Raw genomic sequence first — 24,698 nt, 5'->3', positions numbered from 1 at the left:
ATTGGAGTCTTTATCAAAGACTTAATTTGCTATTGCTGGGTCTGCTGCACAACGGGCAGTGGCAGCTATTAGTATCTGTCAGTCTTTAAAGGACCAGGTGAAGCGGGTAGCTGTTCCCGATCAAGGGGTATCTGCGGAGGATTTGGCAGAATTACCTCGTGCCTTATGTTTCACAGTAGATGCGCTTAAGGATTCCATACAACAACGTGTCCTGGGTTGGCCCTGCTGTCAGTACATAGGCGCAGGATTCTTTGGTTAAAAAAAACTGGTCTGTTGAATTACCCTGCAAAAGATTATTAGCTGGTTTCTTCATGGTGGTTCGCTCCTCTCAAAAAGCATTGCTTGGGGACATCCCAGTTAGTTATTATAGCTGCTCTGTGTCCCGTGATGTACGATAAAGAAATTTGGATTTTTTTCTACAGCTTACCTGTAAAATCTTTTTCTTGGAGTACATCACGGGACACAGAGATCCCCCCTCTTGTCTGGGAAGTTTATTGCTTGCTACAAAACTAAGGTACTTCCTGTGTAGGAGGGGTTATATAGGGGAGAACTTCATGTATTTTTGGTTTGCCAGTGTACACTCACCTATAGGTGGCATATAACCCAGTTACCGTATATACTCGAGTATAAGCCGAGATTTTCAGCCTCTTTTTTGAGGCTGAAAGTGCCCCCCTCGGGCTTATACTCGAGTCATCGCTGTCTGCCCGCTCGATCAGCGTGTCGAGCAGACAGACAGCGGCCATTCTAGAATTCAAAAGCCGCGCCTCCGGCTCCGCCTTCGCTTGTGATAGGCGGAACACTGAATTTCCCAGCAGCCTGTGTTCCGCCTATCACGGGCATCGTCTCATCCTCGTACTACGGACGAGGATGAGACGATGCCCGTGATAGGCGGAACACAGGCTGCTGGGAAATTCAGTGTTCCGCCTATCACGGACATCCGATAGGCGGAACAGCAGTCAGTGGGAAATTGAGTGTTCCGCCTATCACCGACGGAGGCGCGGCTTTTGAATCCTAGAATGGCCGCCGACGAAGAGCTGAAGGACGGAGGCTCGGCTCGGGGACGGGACGGGCCGGGCCGGGACGGGACGCAGGCTGGACGGGACGCAGGCTGGACGGGACGCAGGCTGGACGGACACAGGCAGGCTGGACACAGGTAGGCTGCACGGACACACACACACACACACACACACACACACACACACACACACACACACACACACACGGATGCATGGACACACACACACACACACACACACACACACGGATGCATGGACACACACACACACACACACGGATGCATGGACACACACACAGGGATGGATGGACCCACAGGGATGGACGGACACACAGGGATGGACAGGCATGTCTCACCCTCGGCTTATACACGAGTCAATAATTTTTTCCAGTTTTTTGGGGGTAAATTGGGGGCCTCGGCTTATATTCGGGTCGGCCTATACTCGAGTATATACGGTAGTTAGTTATTATTATGGCTGCTCTGTGTCCCATGATGTACCCCAAGAAAAGGATTTTACAGGTAGGCTGTAGAAAAAAAATCTTTTTTTTTATTGTAACCCCTACACTAAGTGATCAAACAAATAACTATATATCAAACTCTGTGTTCAGTAGCTGCTCAACACCTATTAGTGAATTCACCACACTAAGTTACAGCACTGCTGAATATTCACTACTGTAAACAACTACTAATCAATCACAAAAGACAATAAAAATTGTAAGATAGCTAATAAATACTGTTGGGTAATATCCGCGCTCATATTGTAGGGCACATAAGAGATACTAGCAGCTGACATAAATATGGTTGATTGCAATATAAATAATAATAATAATAATAATAATAATAATAATAATAATAATAATACAAAATAATAATAAGACCCCTTTCACACACGGGCGTTTTTCAGGCGTTTTTCATGCGCTTTAGCGTTAAAAAAAGCGCCTGAAAGAAGCCGCAACTGCAATCCCAATGTAAAAGCCCGAGTGCTTTCACACTGAGGCGCTGCGCTGGCAGGGCGTCAAAAAAAGTCCTGCAAGCAGCTTCTTTGCAGCGCTTTTGGAGCAGTGAATTCAACGCTCCTAAAGCGCCCCTTCCCATTGAAATCAATGGGAAGCGCCTGTAAAACGCCTGAAAAGCGCTATTGGCAGCAGCATTTTGTGGGCGCTTTTAACCCTTTATTTGGCCACTAGCAGGGGTTAAAAGCGCCCCAATAACGCTCGAAAAACGCTGGTAAAGCACTGCTAGTTTAAGCGGCGCTTTACCAGCGTTTTTTGGGCGCTGACATTGTGAAAGGGCTCTTAAAGCACTTGGGCTTTCACATTGGGACTGCAGATGAGGCTTCTTTCAAGCGATTTACAGGCGCCTTTTTTTAACGCTAAAGCACCTGAAAAATGCCTAAAAAACGCCCCAGTGTGAAAGGGGTCTAAAAAAGTCCAAATGCAGCACTAAAAATGGAAAGTAAATAAAGTCCAAAAGAAATGGTGAGCAAAGATGAAACGAAGGAGGTAAAACCCTCACACCAGCTTCATTGTATATCCAAACACACCACCGTGCTCACATCGATTCTTCTATCCTGAAAGCCAGATAAAGCAGGCATATGGGTATATGGCACATCCAATATCTCCAACTCGCAGCGTCATCCACTCTCACACAGTGTAATCAGTACAGGAGCTCCCGGGGTAAAGGATCCTCTGAAGCCTCCACTACCAGGTAATTAATGTGACTCCAACTCGCAATGAGGAAGATGAATGCACCCCAAGTAGGAAATAAAGAGGCGCATAGTGAAGCCCATACGGGAATGATCTCAAATTTATTAAAAAAAGGGGTACTCGCAAACAACTTGTAAAATCGAGCAGAAGAGATAACTTTTCAAAAGAACCGCGGTTGTAGCGTGCTAGTGTCCTCACAACATCACCTAGATGTAGTATTCCCGTCTGGGCCAATACTCCTCATACAAACCACATGTAAAACAAAGGCAACTCTATAACGCTCTCCATTTAAATAAGGTATTAAGGTGGCCCAATAAAAATACAATCAGATTAAAAACAGCATGTATAAATTACCAAATGATTTCCAGACTGTTCACCACAATGTTCGGTTTTCAGCAGCTGTGTGATGTCCAAGACTGAACTCCTCCCTCCTATACGCATATCGCCATTGGATTGGCTTCTTCAGTAGGATCCTGTGTGGTGAGCAGTCTGATAATCATTTGGTGATTTAAACATGCCGTTTTTAATCTAATTTCTTGTAAGTGTATTTTTATTGGGAAATCTTATTAAATTATTTAAACGGAGAGCGCTATAGAATTGCCTTTGTGTTACATGTTGTCCGTGTGAGGAGTATTGGCCCAAATGGGAGTACTAGATATAAGGCTGGAAGTTTTCCATCCACTTCAGAGACTGGTGGGAGTTGTAAAATAGGTCTGTTATTTACAAAAGTGAGGTGAGCGCTCAATTCACCTGGTGGCAGTGGCACTAATTCATTTGTTTATGAAGATTTGAGCACGGCGGTGGAATATATATTTATAAAGGTCTTTTAGAGCACAGTGGTGGAATATATATTTATAAAGGTCTTTTAGTTTACACATCTATATGTTTATTAATATATTATTATTGTCTTTTGTGATTGATTAGGCATTCACAGTATTAAATATTCTGCAGCACTGCACTATATGTTTATATACACATATCGTAATAGTCCATTGATTTGCCTGCATAACGTAAACTGCTACTAGGAAACTTACATATGTTTCTGCAGCCAACAAAGTTACAGGTTGAATCCTGTAGGGGGTGCCAGTCATAAGAAAGTAACCTCTGGAGCGCAAAATGAACGGCTTCTGGGGTCTCTGGTGAGAAAACAAAAGTCAGGAGTGGACATAGTAAAAAATTTTTACCACAGAAAGGTTTTATCCTCTTCATAACCAGGCCATTTTTTTGCGATTTAGCACTGTGCTACTTTAACTGCGCAGTCATGCAACACTGTACCCAAATAAAAATAAAAAAATTCCTAATAAAACTAACCCTATTTTGGTGGTATTTGATCACCACTGCTTTTTTTTTTAATTATTATTATTAGGAAAATTTTGAGGATTTTTTTTTTATTTTTTCTGCTATAAAACATATCCAATAAAATTTTTAAAAAATTCAAATTTCTTCATAAATTTGGGCCAAAATATGGCTCTGAGCTGTGATTGCTGATCATTAAGTCTCAGCCATGAATCATTGGCTAAAACCTGTTGATAAAATCCTGGTGTGTACAATCACAGAGGGAATTGGCCAAGGGGGGCACACGTGCGCCCTGAACCCGGAAGACAGTGCTTGTACAGTCGGCAAGTGGTTAAAAAGTTTAACTTTTTAAAATGAATTTAAAGGGAAACTAACTTTAAAAATGTAGTGCTACCCCTGCAGGAGCTGTTGGTGAATTTGGTCCTATTTCCCTCATTGGAGAACACAGCATTTTCCGCATTCTTTCCGATGGCTTAAAAGATTCGTCTAGAAGTTTATTTTTGTGTCTTTAATGGAGAGCAATGAACTTGGATAGGGATGAGGAGCAAGGGATACCCCGGAACTCAAGGACCGCTTAACTTCTGGCTGCTATGCACAAACTTCTGGCAGCACTGCACTAGCAAAAGAAATGTCCCACTGGGTCTCTAGGCTGACTGTGACTTGTACTCCTTCCAGAGTCTGAAAGCACAATGCTGTCATCCCAGGAACCATAAATGATTATTTCTATACTGCACTGTATCTGTGTAGTCACGAAAGAAACAGACCATAACCTGCTAGAAGAGAGGTTTAACTAAGCACTACCTATATTCCCTGTCCCATGTGATTCCAATAAGCCATTGATCTGTAGAAAGCAGAATGCACATGTGGATGAATTTTAAATTCATTTCTAAAACCTCACCTAAAGAATACTGTTGTAGGATTTTGTTTTTTACAAGTAACTGCATGCAAAATATATTATACTTACATCTCTGATGGTCCCAGTCACCTATCTTTGTTCAGATAAAGCACTAGAACTACCTTTAGAATTTGAAACATTCAATAGTTCTGGGGTATTAGATGCTCGTGCCCCCATCTGCAAGCTGTGGGTTCATTATCCAACAACTACTTCTCAGCAGGCAGGGGTCACAGGCATCTGACACTCCAGGACAATTTTTACAGACAACAGCATTGACCTTAAAGTGACTGTGAGGGTTTTTTTTTTTTTAACATACAAACATATCATACTTACCTCCACTGTGCAAGTCGTTTTGCACAGAGTGGCCCCGAACCTGCTCTTCTGGGGTCCTCTGGCGGCTCTTGTGGCTCCTCCCAATGTTAGATAACCCCCTGGGAGAAGCACTCCCGAGTCCAGAATTTGGCATCCATAGAGGCCTGCGCCATTGAATTTGATTGACAGCAGCAGGAACCAATAGCTACACTGCTATCAATCTATCCAATCAAGACCCAAGAACCCCGGGCAGAGAGACAGCGCGTCGCCTTGGGTCAAGTTCCAGGTAAGTAAAACGCAGGGCTGGGGGAACGGTCACTGTCAGGTGTATTTTCATCTTAATGCATAGGATGCATTAAGGTGAAAAAACATGTCGGTTTACAACCCCTTTAACCTCAGAATATGTTAATATGGAGGAAGAAATGAATATGTGAATGAGTGAGCTTATCAAGCCCAGACAAACTACAGTGCTCAGCAGTGGTCTGATAAACCAGGCTCAAAATGGGTAACAAACGTAAAGTACCAAATAAAAAATAAGGGGTGAAAATTGTGCAATAAGATTGGTAACTGACAATACTGATGATGTATACCAACAGTGTTTAAAGTTTTGCGTTCACTTTCCAACCAATGGGGAAAAAAAACAAAAGAAACAACAGTGCAATCCCATAGTGTAGCATTAAATGAAACTATATGGCAATCCATTGAAAAATAAAAATGCACTCACAATAGTATGCATGGTATAAAGGTGACTTAGGACCCAGGAAAGTTTGAGGGGCAGCCAGAAAACCACCAGCCTTGGCCACTGGCTGGAGATGAAGCATGCTGAAGATGGAGGAAGCTGCTGTCACTACAACTGCAACCGGTGCTCAGTCTAGGACTGGAATCCCCAACGCCACTGTAGATACATGCATTGTAGACACGGAACGTGTTTCGAAAGCCAGTTAGCTTCTTATCAGGCTGGGTTGCACTATTTATTTTATTTTCTTCAAGTAAGATGGAGGAAGGTATGGACCTTTCTCTCTGTATATATATATATATATATATATATATATATATATATATTATTTCTTAAAGGTGAGTACACCCCTCACATTTTTGTAAATTTATTATATCTTTTCATGTGACAACCATGAAGAAATGACACTTTGCTACAATGTAAAGTAGTGAGTGTACAGCTTGTATAACAGTGTAAATTTGCTGTCCCCTCAAAAATAACACAACACACAGCCATTAGCAGGTGTGTTAAATTTGGTTTTATCGCTTTCACTCTCTCATACTGGTCACTGAAAGTACAACATGGCATCTCATGGCAAAGAACTCTCAGAGGATCTGAAAAAAAGAATTGTTGCTCTACATGAAGATGGCCTAGGCCAGTGATGGCGAACCTTGGCACCCCAGATGTTTTGGAACTACATTTCCCATGATGCTCTGGCACTATGCACTGTAGTGGAGCATCATGGGAAATGTAGTTCCAAAACATCTGGGGTGCCAAGGTTCGCCATCACTGGCCTAGGCTAAACGAAGATTGGCAAGACCATGAAACTGAGCTGCAGCACAGTGGTCAAGACCATACAGTGGTTTAACAAGACAGGTTCCACTCAGAACAGGCCTCACCATGGTAGGCCAAAGAAGTTGAGTGCATGTGCTCAGCATCATATCCAGAGGTTGTCTTTGGGAAATAGACGTATGAGCATTCCTGCAGAGGTTGAAGGGGTCAGCCTGTCAGTGCTCAGACCATACGCCACACGCTGCACCAAATTGGTCTCCATGGCCCAGAAGGAAGCCTCTTCCCTAGATGATGCACAAGAAAGCCCGCAAACAGTTTGCTGAAGACAAGCAGACTAAGGACATGGATTACTGGGACCATAGGCATGCCCACGGGATGTGCCTGGGCACACCCTAATCACCCGTGCAGTGTTTGTGTAGCCCCATGCCAGCTGTCTACCGAGATCTGCCTGGGCTGCTGTGAAAGGCTGCATACAAGCAATGAGTACCCCACTCTGCTTGTTAGACTGTATCACATTGAGCAGATATTGGGGCTTGTAGGATCTGCTCAGTGTGTGACACTGCCGTGTATTGCAATGTAACTGCATGCAGGGAGAGAGAGAGAGAGAGAGAGGAGCTGTCAGAATTCAGTGGTGATGTCAGGGGTGGGTGGGACCAAGCAGCTATCGAACACCAGCCAATGGGATAGGGTCTGGGTGGGCTGCTATGTATATGTGGATGCGCCCCATTTCTTAAGAAGCCCAATAATTGGCTGGTGTTCGATAGCTACTCGGTCCCCCCCACCCCCGACATCACTGCTGAATTCTGACAGCTCCTTTCACTCTCCCTGCATACAGTTACAATATATGACAGTGTCACACTCTGAACGGCTCTTACAAGCCCCAATATATGCTCAATGTGCTACCCCCCTCTCCTCTGTCAGTGCTTCCAACCAGTGCCACTTGTCAGTGCCAATCAGTGCTGCCAATCAGTGCCACCTATCAATGCTCATCAGTGTTGACTATGAGTGCTGCCTATCAGTGCCATTAGTGCTGCCAATCAGTGTCACCTATCAGTGTCAATCAGGGCCCATCAGTGCTTTCTATTAGTGCCAATCATTGCTGCCTATCAGTGTCACCAAGCAGTGCCTATCAGTACTGCCTATCAGTGTTGCCAATCAGTGCCCATTAGTGCTGTGAATCAGTGGTGCCAATCAGTGCTGTCAATCAGTGTTGTGAATCAGTGGTAAACTACTGGAGGTAAAATAAAAAAGTGTCAGTAAAAGGCCTGCCGCTAAGCACTGTTACGTGTTCCCACACCACCAAAAAAAAGTGCAGCACTAACTTACTAATCAATAACTTTACAATAATGGTGGAACCCTCCAATGTATGGAAATCTCAATAAACTTCAATATTACCACAATACTGGTCTCTGTGATACGTAATCTCACATATAATCCACATCAAACTGAAAATAAGACATAACAAATGAAATTTAGCAGGGATGGTGGAAACCCCTCCTGTAGATATTTGCCATATGGATTAACCTCAAGTGCAAAAATTTTTTAGTTGGGAGGTTCCCACCATTATAGCACTTTATTTTATTAGATTATTACACTTAATTTTATATGTTTTAGTTAATGTGAATTTTTGCACTTGAAGTTAATTTTCCACCACCCTTGTTAAGTCTTTATGGATCTTGCTTTGTGCACTGGTGTGCAGTCACGATGGAATATGAAGGGGCCATCCCCAAACTGTTCCCACAAAGTTGGGAGCATGAAATTGTCCAAAATGTCTTGGTATGCTGATGCCATAAGAGTTCCCTTCAGTGGATCTAAGGGGCCAAGACCAACCCCTGAAAAACTACCCCACACCATAATCACCCCTCCACCAAATGATTTGGACCAGTGCACAAAGCAAGGTCCATAAAGACATGGATGAGCGAGTTTGGGGTGGAGGAACTTGACTGTCTTGACCTCAACCCAACAGAACACCTTTGGGATGAATTAGAGCGGAGACTGCGAGCCAGGCCTTCTCATCCAATATCAGTGCCTGACCTCACAAAAGAATGTTCAAACATTCCCATAGACACTCCTAAACCTTGTGGACAGCCTTCCCAGAACAGTTGAGGCTGTTATAGCTGCAAAGGGTGGGCCAACTTAATATGTAACCCTACGGACTAAGACAGGGATGCCATTAAAGTTCATGTGCGTGTAAGGGCAGGTGTCACAATACTTTTGACAATATAGTGTGTGTGTGTATATATATATATATATATATATATATATATATATATATATATATATATATATATATATATAAATTCCTTTGTCCACCCCTTACACCTTTAAACAATACAGAACCAAGTATAATTTTGGGGTGCTAAGTATTTTGTATGGAATTTGTTAATAATAACAAGAAAGGAAGTAAAAGTGGAAGAAAGGGAATCTAGCAACAATGGACACCCCAGCGACAATAGATCCAGCTTAGCAAAAATGGACTCCCAAAAGCCAGCATCAATAGACCCTCCGACAGCCAGGAACATTAGACCGTAACCTCAACCGTAGATCCCTCCCAGCACTGATTGTCCCCTGCAACATAAGACCAACCCCAGCAACAATAGATCCTCCACCAGCAACAATAGACGCCACTGCAAAAATAGATCCCCTGCAGCCACAATAGATTTCCCAGCAGCCAGCATCAATAGACCATCAAGCAGTCAGCAACAAAGACCTCTCCCTCAACAGTAGATCCCTCCCAGCAATGGTTGACCCCCCAACAACATAAGACCCACCACAGGCCACAATAGCCCCACAAGCAACAGAAGATCTCCCCAGCAATAATAGAAACCCTTACTCCCCAAAAATAGATCCCCTTCAACAACAATAGATTCCCCAGCATTAATAGACTAGCACACCCCAGCACCCATTGCTATTACATACATTCAATGCTGGAGATACCGGAACTACGTTCCCCTGTGTTCCAGATGAAAAAAAATCCCTGTATGTATATATATATATATATATATATATATATATATATATATATATATATATATATACACACACACAAGCATGTGTGTTTGAGCTTTGGGGTGCACACCCTAATGCAATAGGCTGTGCATGCCTATGACTGGAACCATGTCCTGTAGTCTGATGAGACCAAGATAAACTTATTTGGTTCAGATGGTGTCAAGCGTGTGTAGCGGCAACCAGGTGAGAAGTACAAAGACAAGTGTGTCTTGCCTGCAGTCAAGTATGGTGGTGGGACTGTCATGGTCTGGGGCTGCATAAGTGCTGCCGGCACTGGGGAGCTACAGTTCATTGAGGGAACCATGAATGCCAACATGTACTGTGACATACTGAAGCAGAGCATGATCCCTCCCTTTGGAGACTGGGCCACAGGGTAGTATTCCAACATGATAACGACCCCAAACACACCTCCAAGGTGACCACTGCCTTGCTAAAGAAGCTGAGGGTAAAGGTGATGGACTGGCCAAGCATGTCTCCAGACCTTAACCTTATTGAGAATCTGTGGGGCATCCTAAAACGGAAGGTGAAGGAAAGCAAGGTCTTTAATATCCACCAGCATTGTGACGTCATCATGGAGGAGTGAAAGAGGACTCCAGTGGCAATCTGAAGCTCTGCTGAACTCCATGCCCAAGAGTAGGGATGAGCCGAACACCCCCCGGTTCGGTTCGCACCAGAACTTTCGAACGAACCCCAAATTCGTACGAACATTAGAACCGCATTGAAGTCTATGGGACTCGAACGTTCAAAATTAAAAGTGCTAATTTTAGCGGCTAATATGCAAGATACTGTCCTAAAAAGGGTTTGGGGACCTGGCTCCTGCCCCAGGGGACATGGGTCAATGCAAAAAAAAGTTTTAAAAAACGGCCGTTTTGGCGGGAGCACTGATTTTAATGACGATTAAAGTGGAAAAAAAAAGTGAAATATTCCTTTAAATATGGTGCCTGGGGGGTGTCTGTAGTATGCCTGTGAAGTGCCACGTGTTTCCCGTGTTTAGAACAGTCCCTGCACAAAATGACATTTAACGGAAATAACATCATTTAAAGCTGCTTGCGGTTTTAATGTTATATCTGGTTCCTGCAATATGGTTGAAAATCATTGAGAAAAATGGCATGGGTAGCCCTCCCTGCCAATTACCAGCCCCTTTGGGTCTTGTACGCATATTAAGGGGAACCCCGTACCCATATTAAAAAAAGGGAATGCGTGTGGCCCCCAGGCCCTATATACTCAGAACAGCAGTATACAGGCGGTGCAAACAAGACAGGGACTGTGTAGGTTTGTTGTGTTAAGTTGAATCTGTTTGTAATTTTCAACTGGTACATTTTTAAAGTGTAGCTCCAGTCAAAAAAACTATTTTTAAGCTTTTTGGAAAACATAGGGAAGGGTTATCACCCCTGTATAATTTGTTTTGTCGTCCATCTTTTTTCATCTCACTTGCTGTTGTCTCCTTCCGTTTGCAAGTAGGAGATGTTTGTAAGTTGGATGTTTGAAAGTAGGGGCCTGCCCTATATGCTCTGCAGAAATGGCGGAACAAGGTGTTGGTTTTGCCACAACATTGTAAGCCCTCAAAGTGACTCTTGGTGGGCGCTGGAGCGCCCTGCTGTGAACGATTATATCAAGAATTGTAATTACATGCCATTGTTGAACAGTGGTAGAAAAATGTACCTTTGGTGGTTGTGGTGCTGGTGCCACAACACTATAAGTCCTCACAGTTACTCTGGGTGGGCACAGGAACGGGCCCTCCTGTGAAATATTATATCAAGAATTGTAATTACATGTCCCTGTTAAACAGGGGCAGAAAAATTGGGCCTTAGGCACTGGTGCTGGTGCCACGACACTGCAACATCTCCCATATACTCTAGTTTTATTGCAGGAATTAGCCCTGCTGCAAAGCATTGCATCAAAAATTGTAATTAAACGCCCCTGTTAAACAGGGGCAGAAAAATTGGGCTGATGGCACTGGTGCTGGTGCCACCACACTGCAACCTCTCCCATATACTCTAGTTTTATTGCAGGAATTAGCCCTGCTGCAAAGCATTGCATCAAAAATTGTACTTAAACGCCCCTGTTAAAGAGGGGCAGAAAAATTGGGCCTTAGGCACTGGTGCTGGTGCCACGACACTGCAACCTCTCCCATATACTCTAGTTTTATTGCAGGAATTAGCCCTGCTGCAAAGCATTGCATCAAAAATTGTACTTAAACGCCCCTGTTAAACAGGGGCAGAAAAATTGGGCCTTAGGCACTGGTGCTGGTGCCACGACACTGCAACCTCTCCCATATACTCTAGTTTTATTGCAGGAATTAGCCCTGCTGCAAAGCATTGCATCAAAAATTGTACTTAAACGCCCCTGTTAAACAGGGGCAGAAAAATTGGGCTGATGGCATCACCCAGAAACAGAAATGTTCTTCCAACATATCATCGGAGGAGGAAGAGGATAGACAATCAACATAACACGACAGTCACTCAGCATCAGCATAGGCAGTCTTGAAGGGATGTGATATTTCCAAAAAAATTATTCGGTTACATCAGCTTCAGGTGCTTGGTAGCTGTGGGTGATCCAAGACTGATTCATCTTGATGAAGGTCAGTCGATCAACTGATTCGGTAGACAGCCGCACCCTGTGATCGGTAACAAAGCCACCAGCAGCACTGAAGGTGCGTTCCGAAAGAACGCTGGATGCAGGACAGGCCAATAGCTCAATTGCAAACTGTGCAAGCTCTGGCCAGTGATCCATCCTCAAGACCCAGTAAGCCAGAGGATTTTCGGTGGGAAAGGTGTCCAAGTCTGACCTTGCCCCTAGGTATTCCTGCACCATGTAAATCACACACTGGCGATGGTTGCTGGAATCGATCATACCTTGGGGCTGCGGACTAAAAAATTGTCTGAAAGCATCAGTCAGACGGCCACCTTATCCACCGCTCCTTCTGACCGATGCCTCAGCAACACGTTGTCCAGGACCAGGAGTTTGTAACCTCCCAGTCTCTGGGAACGCGTTGCACAGACTTTTCTGCAAGGCCTCCCGGAGATGTCTCATCCTCTGCTCCCTCTGCGATGGCAAGATAAGGTCGGCAACCTTACCCTTGTACCGTGGATCAAGGAGAGTGGCCAGCCAGTAATGGTCCCTCTCCTTGATCCGAAGAATACGAGGATCCTTCCGCAGGCTTTGCAGGATCAGGGAGGCCATGCAGCGTAGGTTAACTGAGGCATTCAGTCCGGAGTCCTCTGGGTCACTAAGGACAACATGATCCGCAGCTACCTCCTCCCAGCCACGTACAAGTCCACGTGCTTCTTGGGACTGGAAATCATCCCTACAAGACTGCTGCTGCTGCTGCTGATGCTGAGTGCCAGCCTCCACCTCCATGCTGACACAATCATCCTCCTCCTCCTCCTCTTCCTCCTCCTCATCCTCTTCCTGTGTGATGGGTGGCACAGCAGGAACACTGTCTGGATAAAGGGGGCCTTGAGAGGCAAGGAAGTCCTCCTCTTCCTGCCTCTGTTCTGCCTCAAGTGCCCTGTCCATTATTCCACGCAGCGTATGCTCCAAGAGGTGGACAAGAGGTACAGTGTCACTGATGCATGCACTGTCACTGCTCACCATCCTTGTGGCCTCCTCAAACAGTGACAGGACAGTGCATGCATCCCTGATCATGCCCCACTGACGTGGTGAGAAAAATCCGAGCTCCCCTGACCCTGTCCTGGTGCCGTAGTCGCACAGGTACTCATTGATGGCCCTCTGCTGCATGTGCAGCCGCTGCAGCATGGCCAACGTTGAGTTCCACCTGGTGGGCATGTCACATATAAGGCGGTTCTTGGGCAGGTTCAACTCCTTTTGGAGCTCAGCCAGCCGAGCACAGGCATTAAATGATCGGCGGAAATGCACACAGACTTTGCTGGCCTGCTTCAGGACATCCTGTAAGCCGGGGTACCTGCCCAAGAACCGCTGCACCACCAGGTTAAGGACGTGAGCTACACAGGGCACATGGGTCAGTTGTCCCTGTCGGAGGGCGGAGAGGAGGTTGGTGCCATTGTCGCAAACCACCATTCCTGGCTTAAGCTGGCGTGGCGTCAACCACCTCTCGGCCTGCCCCTGCAGAGCTGACAAAAAATCCGCCCCAGTGTGGCTCCTGTCCCCCAAACAAACCAGCGCAAGCACGGCATGGCATCGTTTTGCCTGCGTACTTGCGTAGCCCCTGGAATGCCTACGGAGCACCGCTGGTTCTGAGGACAGAGCACTGGAAGAGGCCATGGAGGAAGAAGAAGAGGAGGGGGTGGAGGAGAGAGTGTCACAACCTATAGTAGCATTTTGGAGGCGTGGTGGCGGAACAACCTCCAACACTACTGCACCTTGTCCTGCATCCTTCCCAGCTGCCAGAAGAGTGACCCAATGGGCCGTGAAAGACAGGTAACGTCCCTGTCCATGCCTGATGGACCATGAGTCAGCGGTAATATGCACCTTACCGCTGACCGCCCTGTCCAGCGAGGCAAGGACATTGCCTTCCACATGCCGGTAGAGAGCCGAAATTGCCTTCCATGAGAAAAAGTGGCGTTTGGGGACCTGCCAGTGAGGAACCGCACATTGTACAAACTCACGGAAGGGGGCCGAGTCTACCAACTGAAAAGGCAGCAGTTGAAGTGCTAGCAATTTAGCCAAGCTAGCATTCAACCGATGGGCATGTGGATGGCTGGGAGTGAACTTCTTTCGCCGGTCCAGCAGCTGGGGCAGGGACATTTTCCTGCTATAATCGGACGTGGGTGTACTGCTAGCAGAGTGCCCGGAAACACTTGGCTGTGACACACCTAATTCTACACCTTCATTCCTCTCAGAGCAGGTTTGAGAGAGGACTGAAGGTCTTGTGGGGTTGGAGATGCCAGCTGATGAGGAGCAAGGAGAGGGCCGCTTTTGTTCTTTGGTTTGGGTCTTTGAGGTACGCTTGCCAACGAGCTGCATGGCAGGTCAACATATGTCTGGTCAAGCATGTGGTGCCCAAGCGGCTGATGTTTTGGCCACGCGAGATACGCTTGAGACATATGTTGCAAATAGCAGCGGTGCGATCTGATGCACTCGTCTCAAAAAAGGCCCACACCAAAGAACTTTTAGGATAACGTGCAGAGGCAGCGCCCTGCACAGGCGGAGCTCTGCGGTGTGATTCAGTCAGTGTGCTGCCCCTAAGCTGGCCCCCGGAGGGCATCCTGCCTCGTTGGACATGTGCCTCCTCCTCCTCCTCTCTCCTACCAGGCACCCACGTGGAGTCAGTGCCCTCATCATCCCCTCCCTCTTCATTGCTGTAGCAAACCTGGCAGTATGCTGCAGCTTGTGGAACATGACTGCCAGATTGCTGTCCTTCTTGAGCATCCCCTCTCTCTGCATTCACGCTACTGCCTTCCTCTAGCTGAGTGTCATCATCAGAGGCTACAAAACACTGGGCATCCTCCTGGAGCATGTACCCAACACTGTGCTGAAAGAGTTCAGGAGACTCCTCAGGAGGACGTGGTGGGTCTAGGGAAGGAGTCACTGATGATGACATTGAGAGGAGGGAAGACGATGCGTTGGCAGCTGCTTTGCTAGTACCCTGAGACTGGGTGAGAGAGGATGAGGAGGATGAAGAGGGCTTGGTCATCCACTCTACCAAGTCGTTGGCATGTTGCGGCTCAACATGTCCAGCTGCCGAAAAGAAGGACAAGCGTGTCCCATGGCCACGTGCTGATGACAATGCACCGCGTCCACGACCAGCACTGTTGTCCCTAGACACAGAGCCTGCTTGCCCTCTTTTATCGGCTCGTGCCTGTCTGCCTCTCCTTGCTGGCCTTCCAGACATGGTAATGGCCTGAAGGGAGTTGGGTAAAAAAGCAGTTGGGTAGTGTATATTGTGCTAGAGGCACACAACACCCACTAACTCCTGCAGATGCCTTTATTATAGAACACCAGAGATAAAGGGGTATATACAGATGTATACTGTGCTGTGCTGGAGGCACACACAACTTCCAATAACTCCTGCAGATGACAAGTGGGCTCAAATAGAGAAGAGCTATGTAGGTGGATAAAGCGGTATGTACTGGGTACAGAGCACGCAGACAGCACGCACTAGCTCCTAACACTACTGACTGCAAGCTCTATTATAAAAGATAGATCACTAGCTATATAGGTGAGGTGAATATAGCGGTGTATATTGCGGTCAGGGCACGCAGACAACAACCACTACACAACAGCAAGATCAAAAATCGTCCGAAAACGATCGGTGTGTACTGTGTTAAAGGTACACAGAACACCCACTAACTCCTGCAGATGCCTTTATTATAGAACACCAGAGATAAAGGGGTATATACAGATGTATACTGTGCTGTGCTGGAGGCACACACAACTTCCAATAACTCCTGCAGATGGCAAGTGGGCTCAAATAGAGAACAGCTATGTAGGTGGATATAGCGGTATGTACTGGGTACAGAGCACGCAGACAGCACGCACTAGCTCCTAACACTACTGACTGCAAGCTCTATTATAAAAGATAGATCACTAGCTATATAGGTGAGGTGAATATAGCGGTGTATACTGCGGTCAGGGCACGCAGACAACAACCACTACACAACAGCTAGATCGAAAATCGTCCGAAAACGATCGGTGTGTACTGTGTTAAAGGTACACAGAACACCCACTAACTCCTGCAGATGCCTTTATTATAGAACACCAGAGATAAAGGGGTATATACAGATGTATACTGTGCTGTGCTGGAGGCACACACAACTTCCAATAACTCCTGCAGATGGCAAGTGGGCTCAAATAGAGAACAGCTGGGGGCGTGGCCTGACCATGGAGGAGTGAAGACGTGTGTCTCCTCAGCTCCGTCTCACCGCCGCATGATAACAGCGCACGGAGGGTGAATCTGTCCCCATCCTTACACAGCGATGTCCCACAAGAGCCGGGCGTCATCCCAGCACTCACGGGTGGACCGCTCGCGGCAAGCACAGCTGGACAACTTCTTCCCGGGGCAGGAGGAGAAGGGCCGGGAGGCCTCCAAAATGGCGCCGGCCGGCAAGGCCCTGAAAGCTGGCAAGGCCGCGCCATCCACGGCCACAAAGTCGCATCGGAGGGATGCCTCGCCGATACCTTCCCCGCAGTCGGTGAGTGATTCGGCCCCCCCGACCTCCCCACGGTCCCCCGGGTTGTTGCCAGAAGCCCCGGACGAACCGGACCCCCTGGCTGATGCGGATATCAGGCGCCATATTCTGTCCCTCCCCACCAAAGCTGACCTGGAGCGCTTTGCAGATAGAGTGGAGAAGGCGTTTAAGGAGGACATTGCACAGCTTAAGGCAGACACAGTACACCTGGGGGGTAGGATGGAGTCCCTGGAGCAGAGATTTGAGGAGGCTCTCCCTGTTATAACTATGCTGCAGGACCAATGTGATGCACAAGGCCGTCAGATTGAGGCCCTGCTTTGCCAGTTAGACGACGCCGAGAACCGCAGTCGCAGAGCTAACATTAGGATCCGGGGCCTACCTGAAGCCACGGGAGCTAGGGACATTGTTCCTACCCTGGAGGGTGTTTTTAAGGAGATCCTAGGCTTACCTGCTACAGCTACTGTGGAAATTGACCGTGCACATAGGGCCCTGAAACCCCCCTCTCAAGATGTGAATAATCCCAGAGACATTATCTGTAAGCTACATAAGTATACGCTTAAAGATCGTATAATGCAGAAAATGAGAGGGAAACCCTATTTTGATTTTGATGGTGCACACCTGGCTTTTTACCAGGACATTTCAAGGCGCACTCTTATGCAACGCAGGGCCTTGCGCCCCCTCCTGCTGGCTATTCAAGAGGCTGGACTGCCATACCGCTGGGGGTTTCCCTTTGCCCTACAAGTTACCAGGGACGGTAAGACCGTGACTCTCCGCACTAAGGATGACCTCCCACATTTTTTGGCGGCTTTGGAGCTGGAACAGGTAGACTTCCCGGACTGGAGGAACCCTTCGGACTTTGCAGCTGTTAGATTGCCGACACCGCAACCGTGGCTGCCCGCTAGAAGTCAGAACCGCAGACGACGCCACAGGAGACAATCCAGGGATCCTTCCACGGACGCTGCTGCCCTGGGTCCCTGAGGGTACCAAAACTTTTTCCCAAGGACATGCTCCTGTGATCTGAAGAACTCTGGGTTGCCTTGACTTGACTTACTTGGAATTCCCCACGGCACCCTGTGCTGGTTCAGGTTTTTGGTTCGCATTGGCAGTTAATTCAATTTGTTTTTTTTTTTTTCTCTCTCTTTTTAAAGGCCATAATTTTTTTTTTTTTTTTTTTTATTTCTATGGTTCTGCCGTGGGGACCCTGTGAACCCTGTGAACTGTTAATCATTGCTGCTTCATGTGTTTTTCCCCCCCTCTATCGCACTAAGTCAGGTGCGGTGGGCGGAGATGGGGACCCACTTCCCTCTTTGTTATGGGATTCCACGTACCCCCAGTAGGATGCCCGTTTTTTTCTTTTTTTTTCTTCTGTACGGGCTTAGATCCTGATGGGGATCTGGAGTTGTGGCTTGGGCCCCACCCCCCCTTTGGGAGGGGTGGGGACCTCGCCATAGCTTTTAGTTTTTTTCTACCCCTAGCAGGCCTCGGCCGCTATGTTTTATCAGTTGTACCTTGTATATCTTTCACATGTATGTTTTTTCTTCCCCTTTTTCTTCCCCTCTCTTCTCTTGACTGCCCTCCTCTTTTTGACTCTTCTCTCTTTAGGTCTGCTCTGATGCTCTGCCGTCTGCACCGGGCGCACCACCACTTTGCGAGCATGTCCCTACCTGGACTTTCGGGATGGCTACATTGCGGGTAAGCACTTACAATGTTAGGGGCCTATGCTCCCCTCATAAGCGTAGTAAGCTCTGGGGGGAACTGAAGCGGCTGAGGTCACAGGTGATTTTCCTTCAGGAGACTCACTTTACGCATCAGTCGTCCCCTAAATTGCCCACCCATCTTTTCAACCAGTGGTTTCTAAGCAACTCTCCCTTAGCTAAATCGCGCGGTACAGCCATCGGCATACATAAGTCCTGCCCCTTCCAACCCTCTGCTCACAGGGTTGACCCCCAGGGCAGGTATGTTTTCTTGAAGGGCACTATAGCTGGACAACTCTATACGTTCGCGACACTTTATGCCCCTAACGCTGACCAACTTACTTTTATTGACCGTACCTTGGACCGTCTAGCGGAGTTTCGGGAAGGTTTTCTAATTGTAGGAGGAGACTTTAACGTAAGCCCTGACCCCCAACTAGACACATCCCATGCGAGACCCTCTCATTCCTATAAATTCCTTAAACATTACCGCAAGACTTTGCAATCCCATTTCCTGTCGGACAGTTGGCGGACACTGCACCCCTCTGATAGGGACTATAGTTATTATTCCACGGTACATGATGTGTACACACGGATTGACCACATCTACGTTGACCGTAATATCCTGGAACTCCTTCAGTCCGCGACCATAGACGTCATTTCCATCTCAGACCATGCCCCAGTGACGGTGGCTTTTGCCCTGCCCATGGTTCAGCAGAGGGCCTGGACATGGCGGCTTAATGATAATTTATTGGACGATGGCATAGCGGTGAAGGAGGTCACGGATACGCTGACTAACTACTTTAAGGAGAATACACCGGCTGAGATAGGTGAAGGGGTTATATGGGAAGCTCATAAGGCAGTAGTTAGGGGGCATTAATCTCTCAGGGGTCTAGGCTTAAAAAAGCTCGTCAGGCGGATTTTACGCGGGTGTATACTGCCCTTCAGAAAGCTGAACTTGCTCATAAGACTAATGGGAGTCCGGAGGCTTTGTCGGCCCTGACGGAGCTACGGGAATTATTTCTGCGGTTATTAGACCGCCAAGCCCGCAAACAATTTCGCTTTTTGGCTCACAAGTATTATGAACACGGGAATAAGTGCGGTCGGATGCTGGCTCGTGCCCTCCGTAAACGCCATGCCCAGACCTATATTCACAAATTACACGATTCGGCAGGGGTTCCGGTTGTTCAATCCTCTAAAATAGCGGCCGGGTTCCGTGAATACTACACAACATTATATAATTTAGACTCTACAATCTCCCCCGCGACCCGAGTGGATAGACTCAAAGCGACCCGTGCCTACTTGGCGGCGGCTGATCTGCCGAAGCTTACCGAAGAACAATCCGCTGCCCTGGAACTCCCAATTACGGTAGAGGAGATTGGGGCCACGGTGGAGTCCTTGCCCAATGGTAAGAGTCCTGGTCCGGACGGATTTACTAAGGTTTACTATAAAACTTTCTTACCCCAGCTACAGGCTCCCATGTGCGCCTACTTTAATGCTATCGCTGGGGGCAGTGCCATCCCCCCGGAAGCCCTTCTGGCGCATATTACTGTGCTGCCGAAGGAGGGCAAGGACCCCACCGTTCCCCAGAGCTACCGCCCTATTTCCCTTCTTAATTTGGACATAAAGATTCTGACGAAAATTCTAGCAAATAGACTGAAGCTCCTTATTCCTGGCCTGGTCCACCCGGACCAGACAGGCTTTGTTGCTGGGAGGGAAGCCAGGGATAACTCCCTTCGAGCGGTCCATCTTATTCACTGGGCCCGCTCCCACCCGGTCCCGCATCCGTATATTGTGTTGTCCACTGACGCTGAAAAAGCCTTTGACCGCATAGACTGGTCCTACCTGACAGAGGTTCTTCACTCTATACAGCTGGGCCAGCGGATGTTGACGACGATTGCAGCCCTATATTCTACACCTTGTGCTCAGGTCAAAGTGAATGGGATTTTGTCGGCCCGGTTCCCCATTAGAAACGGCACGAGGCAGGGGTGTCCTCTTTCACCCCTCTTATTTGCCCTGGCGCTGGAGCCGTTTCTCCGCACGGTGCGGGCTAGCCCTGATATTAAGGGCCTCCAAGTTGGTAACACAGAACACAAACTCTCGGCTTATGCTGATGATGTGTTGTTTCACCTTACGGACCCCCTGCTCTCTCTGCCAAATCTGATGAGGGAACTGAAACTTTTTGGGTCATTATCTAATTTTAAGATAAATTTTTCAAAGTCGGAAATACTCCCTGTCCACTTAGCCCCGCATCTCATAACATCCCTCAAGGCAGCCTTTCCCTTCGTTTGGACTATGTCGTCCCTGCGATACTTGGGAGTGCATTTAACGAACCGCTACGATACCCTGTACTTAGCTAATTACCCACCCTTACTGGATGCGATCAAAAGAGATCTTTTACAATGGACGGGGACGGCGTTTACATGGTTTGGTCGGGTGAGCGTCATAAAGATGAATGTCCTACCCCGGGTACTCTTTTATTTACAGATGCTTCCGATCCCCTTACCCAAATGCTTCTTTGACCGCTTAAGTAGTATGATGTCTCGCTTTATATGGAACGACCGTAAACCTAGAATAGCGTTACGGATACTGCGTCGTTCAAAGAGGTGGGGTGGACTGGGTGTCCCAGACATTAGACAGTATTATCAAGCGGTGGCCCTCCAGAAGATTCTAGACTGGCATTTCCACTCTCGAACAAAACTCTGGGTCCCTTTAGAGAAGTTTCTGGCGGGAAGGAACTTAGCTTACGCGCCCTGGCTGCCCCGGGTATATAGGGGCCTGGCGGAGACGACCTCCCCTCTGACGACCCATGTGTTCTCAGTTTGGGACAGGCTCAATGCGACACTTAAGCTGGCTCCCCCTATGTCCCCGGTGGCCCCATTGGGTGGTTTCCTATGGTTCCCGCCGGGAGAACAGATGGGTTTCTTTGGGAATTGGGTTGACGATGGGAACGCTAGTTGTAGGCAATTCTTGAGGGATGGTGGTCTTATGCCATATGAAGCCCTGCCCGTCGGTAGCTGTGGCTCCCGAATGAACTTCTGGAGATACCGACAACTACACCACTTTTTTCAGGCACATGGTCATACTATTAGGGATCCCCGGACCCTTACCCCGTTTGAGCGCATCTTTCTTGCAGAGGAGCCGACTCCACACCTGGTTTCTGAGTTATACCGGCTGTTGGACTCGGCCAGCTACCAGACTACTCCTGCTTATATTAGACGGTGGGAGACTGACTTGGGGATGACGTTCACGGAGACGCAGTTAGCACACCTTTATTCCCTCACCCATTCGTCCTCTAGAGACTCCAAGGTTCAGGAGACCAACTTTAAGTTATTAGCACGCTGGTACCGGGTGCCGGCAGACTTGGCATGTATTTACCCCTCCGCATCGGAGTCCTGTTGGAGGGGATGTGGACAGCGAGGAACCCTAATTCATGTGTGGTGGGAGTGCCCCCTAATTCGTCCCTTCTGGGAAGACATACAGGGTCAAGTGAAGGCTGTGACCGGGATTGAGGTTCCTCTCTCGCCGCTGCACTTCCTTCTGCAGGTGCCCTCGGTCCCGCTTAGGGTTTATAAGAATTCCGTGTTGGCACATTTGCTGAATGCAGCCAGACGCCTGATTCCGTTATATTGGAAGCGGCCTGGAATACCCACTCGAGAAGAGTGGTGCAGGGGAGTGCATGCGGTGAAAGAGGCAGAGCACTGGGTCGCCACCTGTAAAGGCCTAGAGGACCGTTTCCACGATATCTGGAGACCCTGGTCGATGTATGCGTCGGATCCTAACCATATGCCCTCCAGTTTAGACGTGGCTCTGCTGGAATTGGCAGACCCCACCCTTAGAACTCTCAGACTGGGCGGAGCCCAGGGGGGGACTGGATCTCCCCCTGGAAGCTTTTAGCGAAGGAATGCTGCTTACGAATATTGAAGCTGGGGAGTGGTGTGCCCGGTGCGGACGGAGCGGACATTTGGTGACTATACTCAGGTAAATTGACCTACCTTTCCTATTCTCTTCCTGTCCCTATCGTTCTTCCTTTCTACCCTATGCTGTCCTTTTCTTTTTTCCTTTTCCTCTTCCCCATCTTTCCACCTTTCTTGGGTCAGAATGTCATGTAGCCTGAGCTGCCGAAGCTGGTAGGTGGTGGGCTGGGATCCCTTTTTTGACGCTTGGGCTGCCAGGCAAGAATTTCTGAGTTTGGCGGAGGGAGGCGTCCCGGCCGACCCTCTGTGGTGACACCGGCTCCCGGGATGCGCTGGCGGTGGAGGGGGCAGCTGGCGGCTGTTGGGGCCCCCCCCCTCTACCCTAGTGCCGGGACGGTGTCCATTTCTCAGGTCCCTTTCTGCCGGTTTTTGACCCACTATTGGTTAAGGTAATTGTTTCTTTTCTTTTTTTTTTTCCTTTTACCCTGGCACTTATCTGGGTTTCCCAGCCCGCCTGCTATGTATGTATATACCCAAGACATTCTCCTTCTCTTTATGACTCTAAGACCTCTCTCTTTAAGTCTGTTTAAATGTTCAACTTACAGGATGTTACTCTAGCACTGGAACGGCTTTCTTTTTTAGGCCGATAAGTATTGCACTTCACTGTGATGTTGGACCTGTATTGTTTTTCATGTTTCTGTTTCTGTTATATTGCAATAAATACTGATTACACAAAAAAAATAAATAGAGAACAGCTATGTAGGTGGATATAGCGGTATGTACTGGGTACAGAGCACGCAGACAGCACGCACTAGCTCCTAACACTACTGACTGCAAGCTCTATTATAAAAGATAGATCACTAGCTATATAGGTGAGGTGAATTTAGCGGTGTATACTGCGGTCAGGGCACGCAGACAACAACCACTACACAACAGCAAGATCGAAAATCGTCCGAAAATGAACGGTGTGTACTGTGTTAAAGGTACACAGAACACCCACTAACTCCTGCAGATGCCTTTATTATAGAACACCAGAGATAAAGGGGTATATACAGATGTATACTGTGCTGTGCTGGAGGCCCACACAACTTCCAATAACTCCTGCAGATGGCAAGTGGGCTCAAATAGAGAACAGCTATGTAGGTGGATATAGCGGTATGTACTGGGTACAGAGCACGCAGACAGCACGCACTAGCTCCTAACACTACTGACTGCAAGCTCTATTATAAAAGATAGATCACTAGCTATATAGGTGAGGTGAATATAGCGGTGTATACTGCGGTCAGGGCACGCAGACAACAACCACTACACAACAGCAAGATCGAAAATCGTCCGAAAACGACCGGTGTGTACTGTGTTGAAGGTACACAGAACACCCACTGCTTCAGACGCCAACACACTACACAAGGCCGCCGTGCTGGCGGCCTTATATAGTGTGGGGCGTGCACTACACAGCCTGAGCTATGATTGGCCATAGGCATCCTGCCTGTAGCCAATCATGGCTCTCCTCGCTGCTGGCGCTGTGATTGGCCAAGCATGCGTGGTCACAGTGCATGCTTGGCCAATCATGAGCCAGCAATGCACTGCGCCATTGCAGTGCATTGTGGGCCGTGAGCGCCACGCGAATTTGGCGCGAACGGACCAAAATGTTCGGACTTCGCCGAACGGGGGAACAGCAATGCTGGAAAATATTGGTGGCCACACAAAATATTGACACTTTGGGCCCAGTTTGAACATTTTCACTTAGGGGTGTACTCACTTTTGTTGCCAGCGCTTTAGACATTAATGGCTGTGTGTTGAGTTATTTTGAGGGGACAGCACATTTACACTGTTATACAAGCTGTACACTCACTACTTTACATTGTAGCAAATTGTAATTTCTTCAGTGTTGTCATGTGAAAAGATATAATAAAATATATACAAAAATGTGAGGGGTGTACTCACTTTTGTGAGATACTGTAGTTCTGTAGTATAATGGTAGCACTTTTCATCTCACCCAGCCTCCACTGTCCAGTCAATGGCAGACCACCCGTTGGTAAAGGAACCAACAGTTAAGAATGTCAAGTTATTTCATGATTACAAAACAAAGAAAAAGGGCAAGAGGTGAGACTTTTTATGAGATCCTGGAAGTGGGTAAACAAGAAAATATACATTTTTGTATCTTTTATGTACCTTCCACTGGACTAAGGCCTGGAGGTCCCAAGGCTTGCTCTACATAGCAGACAAAAGGCCATAATA

The 24,698-nt window shown here is 47.6% G+C and overlaps 1 protein-coding gene across 2 annotated transcripts in view; it reads right to left on the bottom strand.

Annotated features, from left to right (window-relative positions):
* Positions 1-24,698, bottom strand: part of LOC143935914 (integrin alpha-IIb-like) — a 96,553-nt gene that overhangs the window by 8,116 nt on the left and 63,739 nt on the right. For both annotated transcript variants that reach the window (XM_077460105.1, XM_077460104.1), the window contains exon 28: positions 3,756-3,857. In XM_077460105.1, the coding sequence (XP_077316231.1) occupies positions 3,756-3,857 (102 nt within the window). The remainder of the gene's footprint in view (positions 1-3,755; positions 3,858-24,698) is intronic.

The sequence above is a fragment of the Lithobates pipiens genome, unplaced genomic scaffold (genome assembly GCF_037356315.1).
Source record: "Lithobates pipiens isolate NorthernLeopardFrog02 unplaced genomic scaffold, aLitPip1_a1.2 Scaffold_28, whole genome shotgun sequence".
In the NCBI taxonomy this organism is placed as follows: Eukaryota; Metazoa; Chordata; class Amphibia; order Anura; family Ranidae; genus Lithobates; species Lithobates pipiens.
Note: the sequence above shows the minus strand (reverse complement) of the source record. Positions and strands in the feature narration are given on the sequence as shown.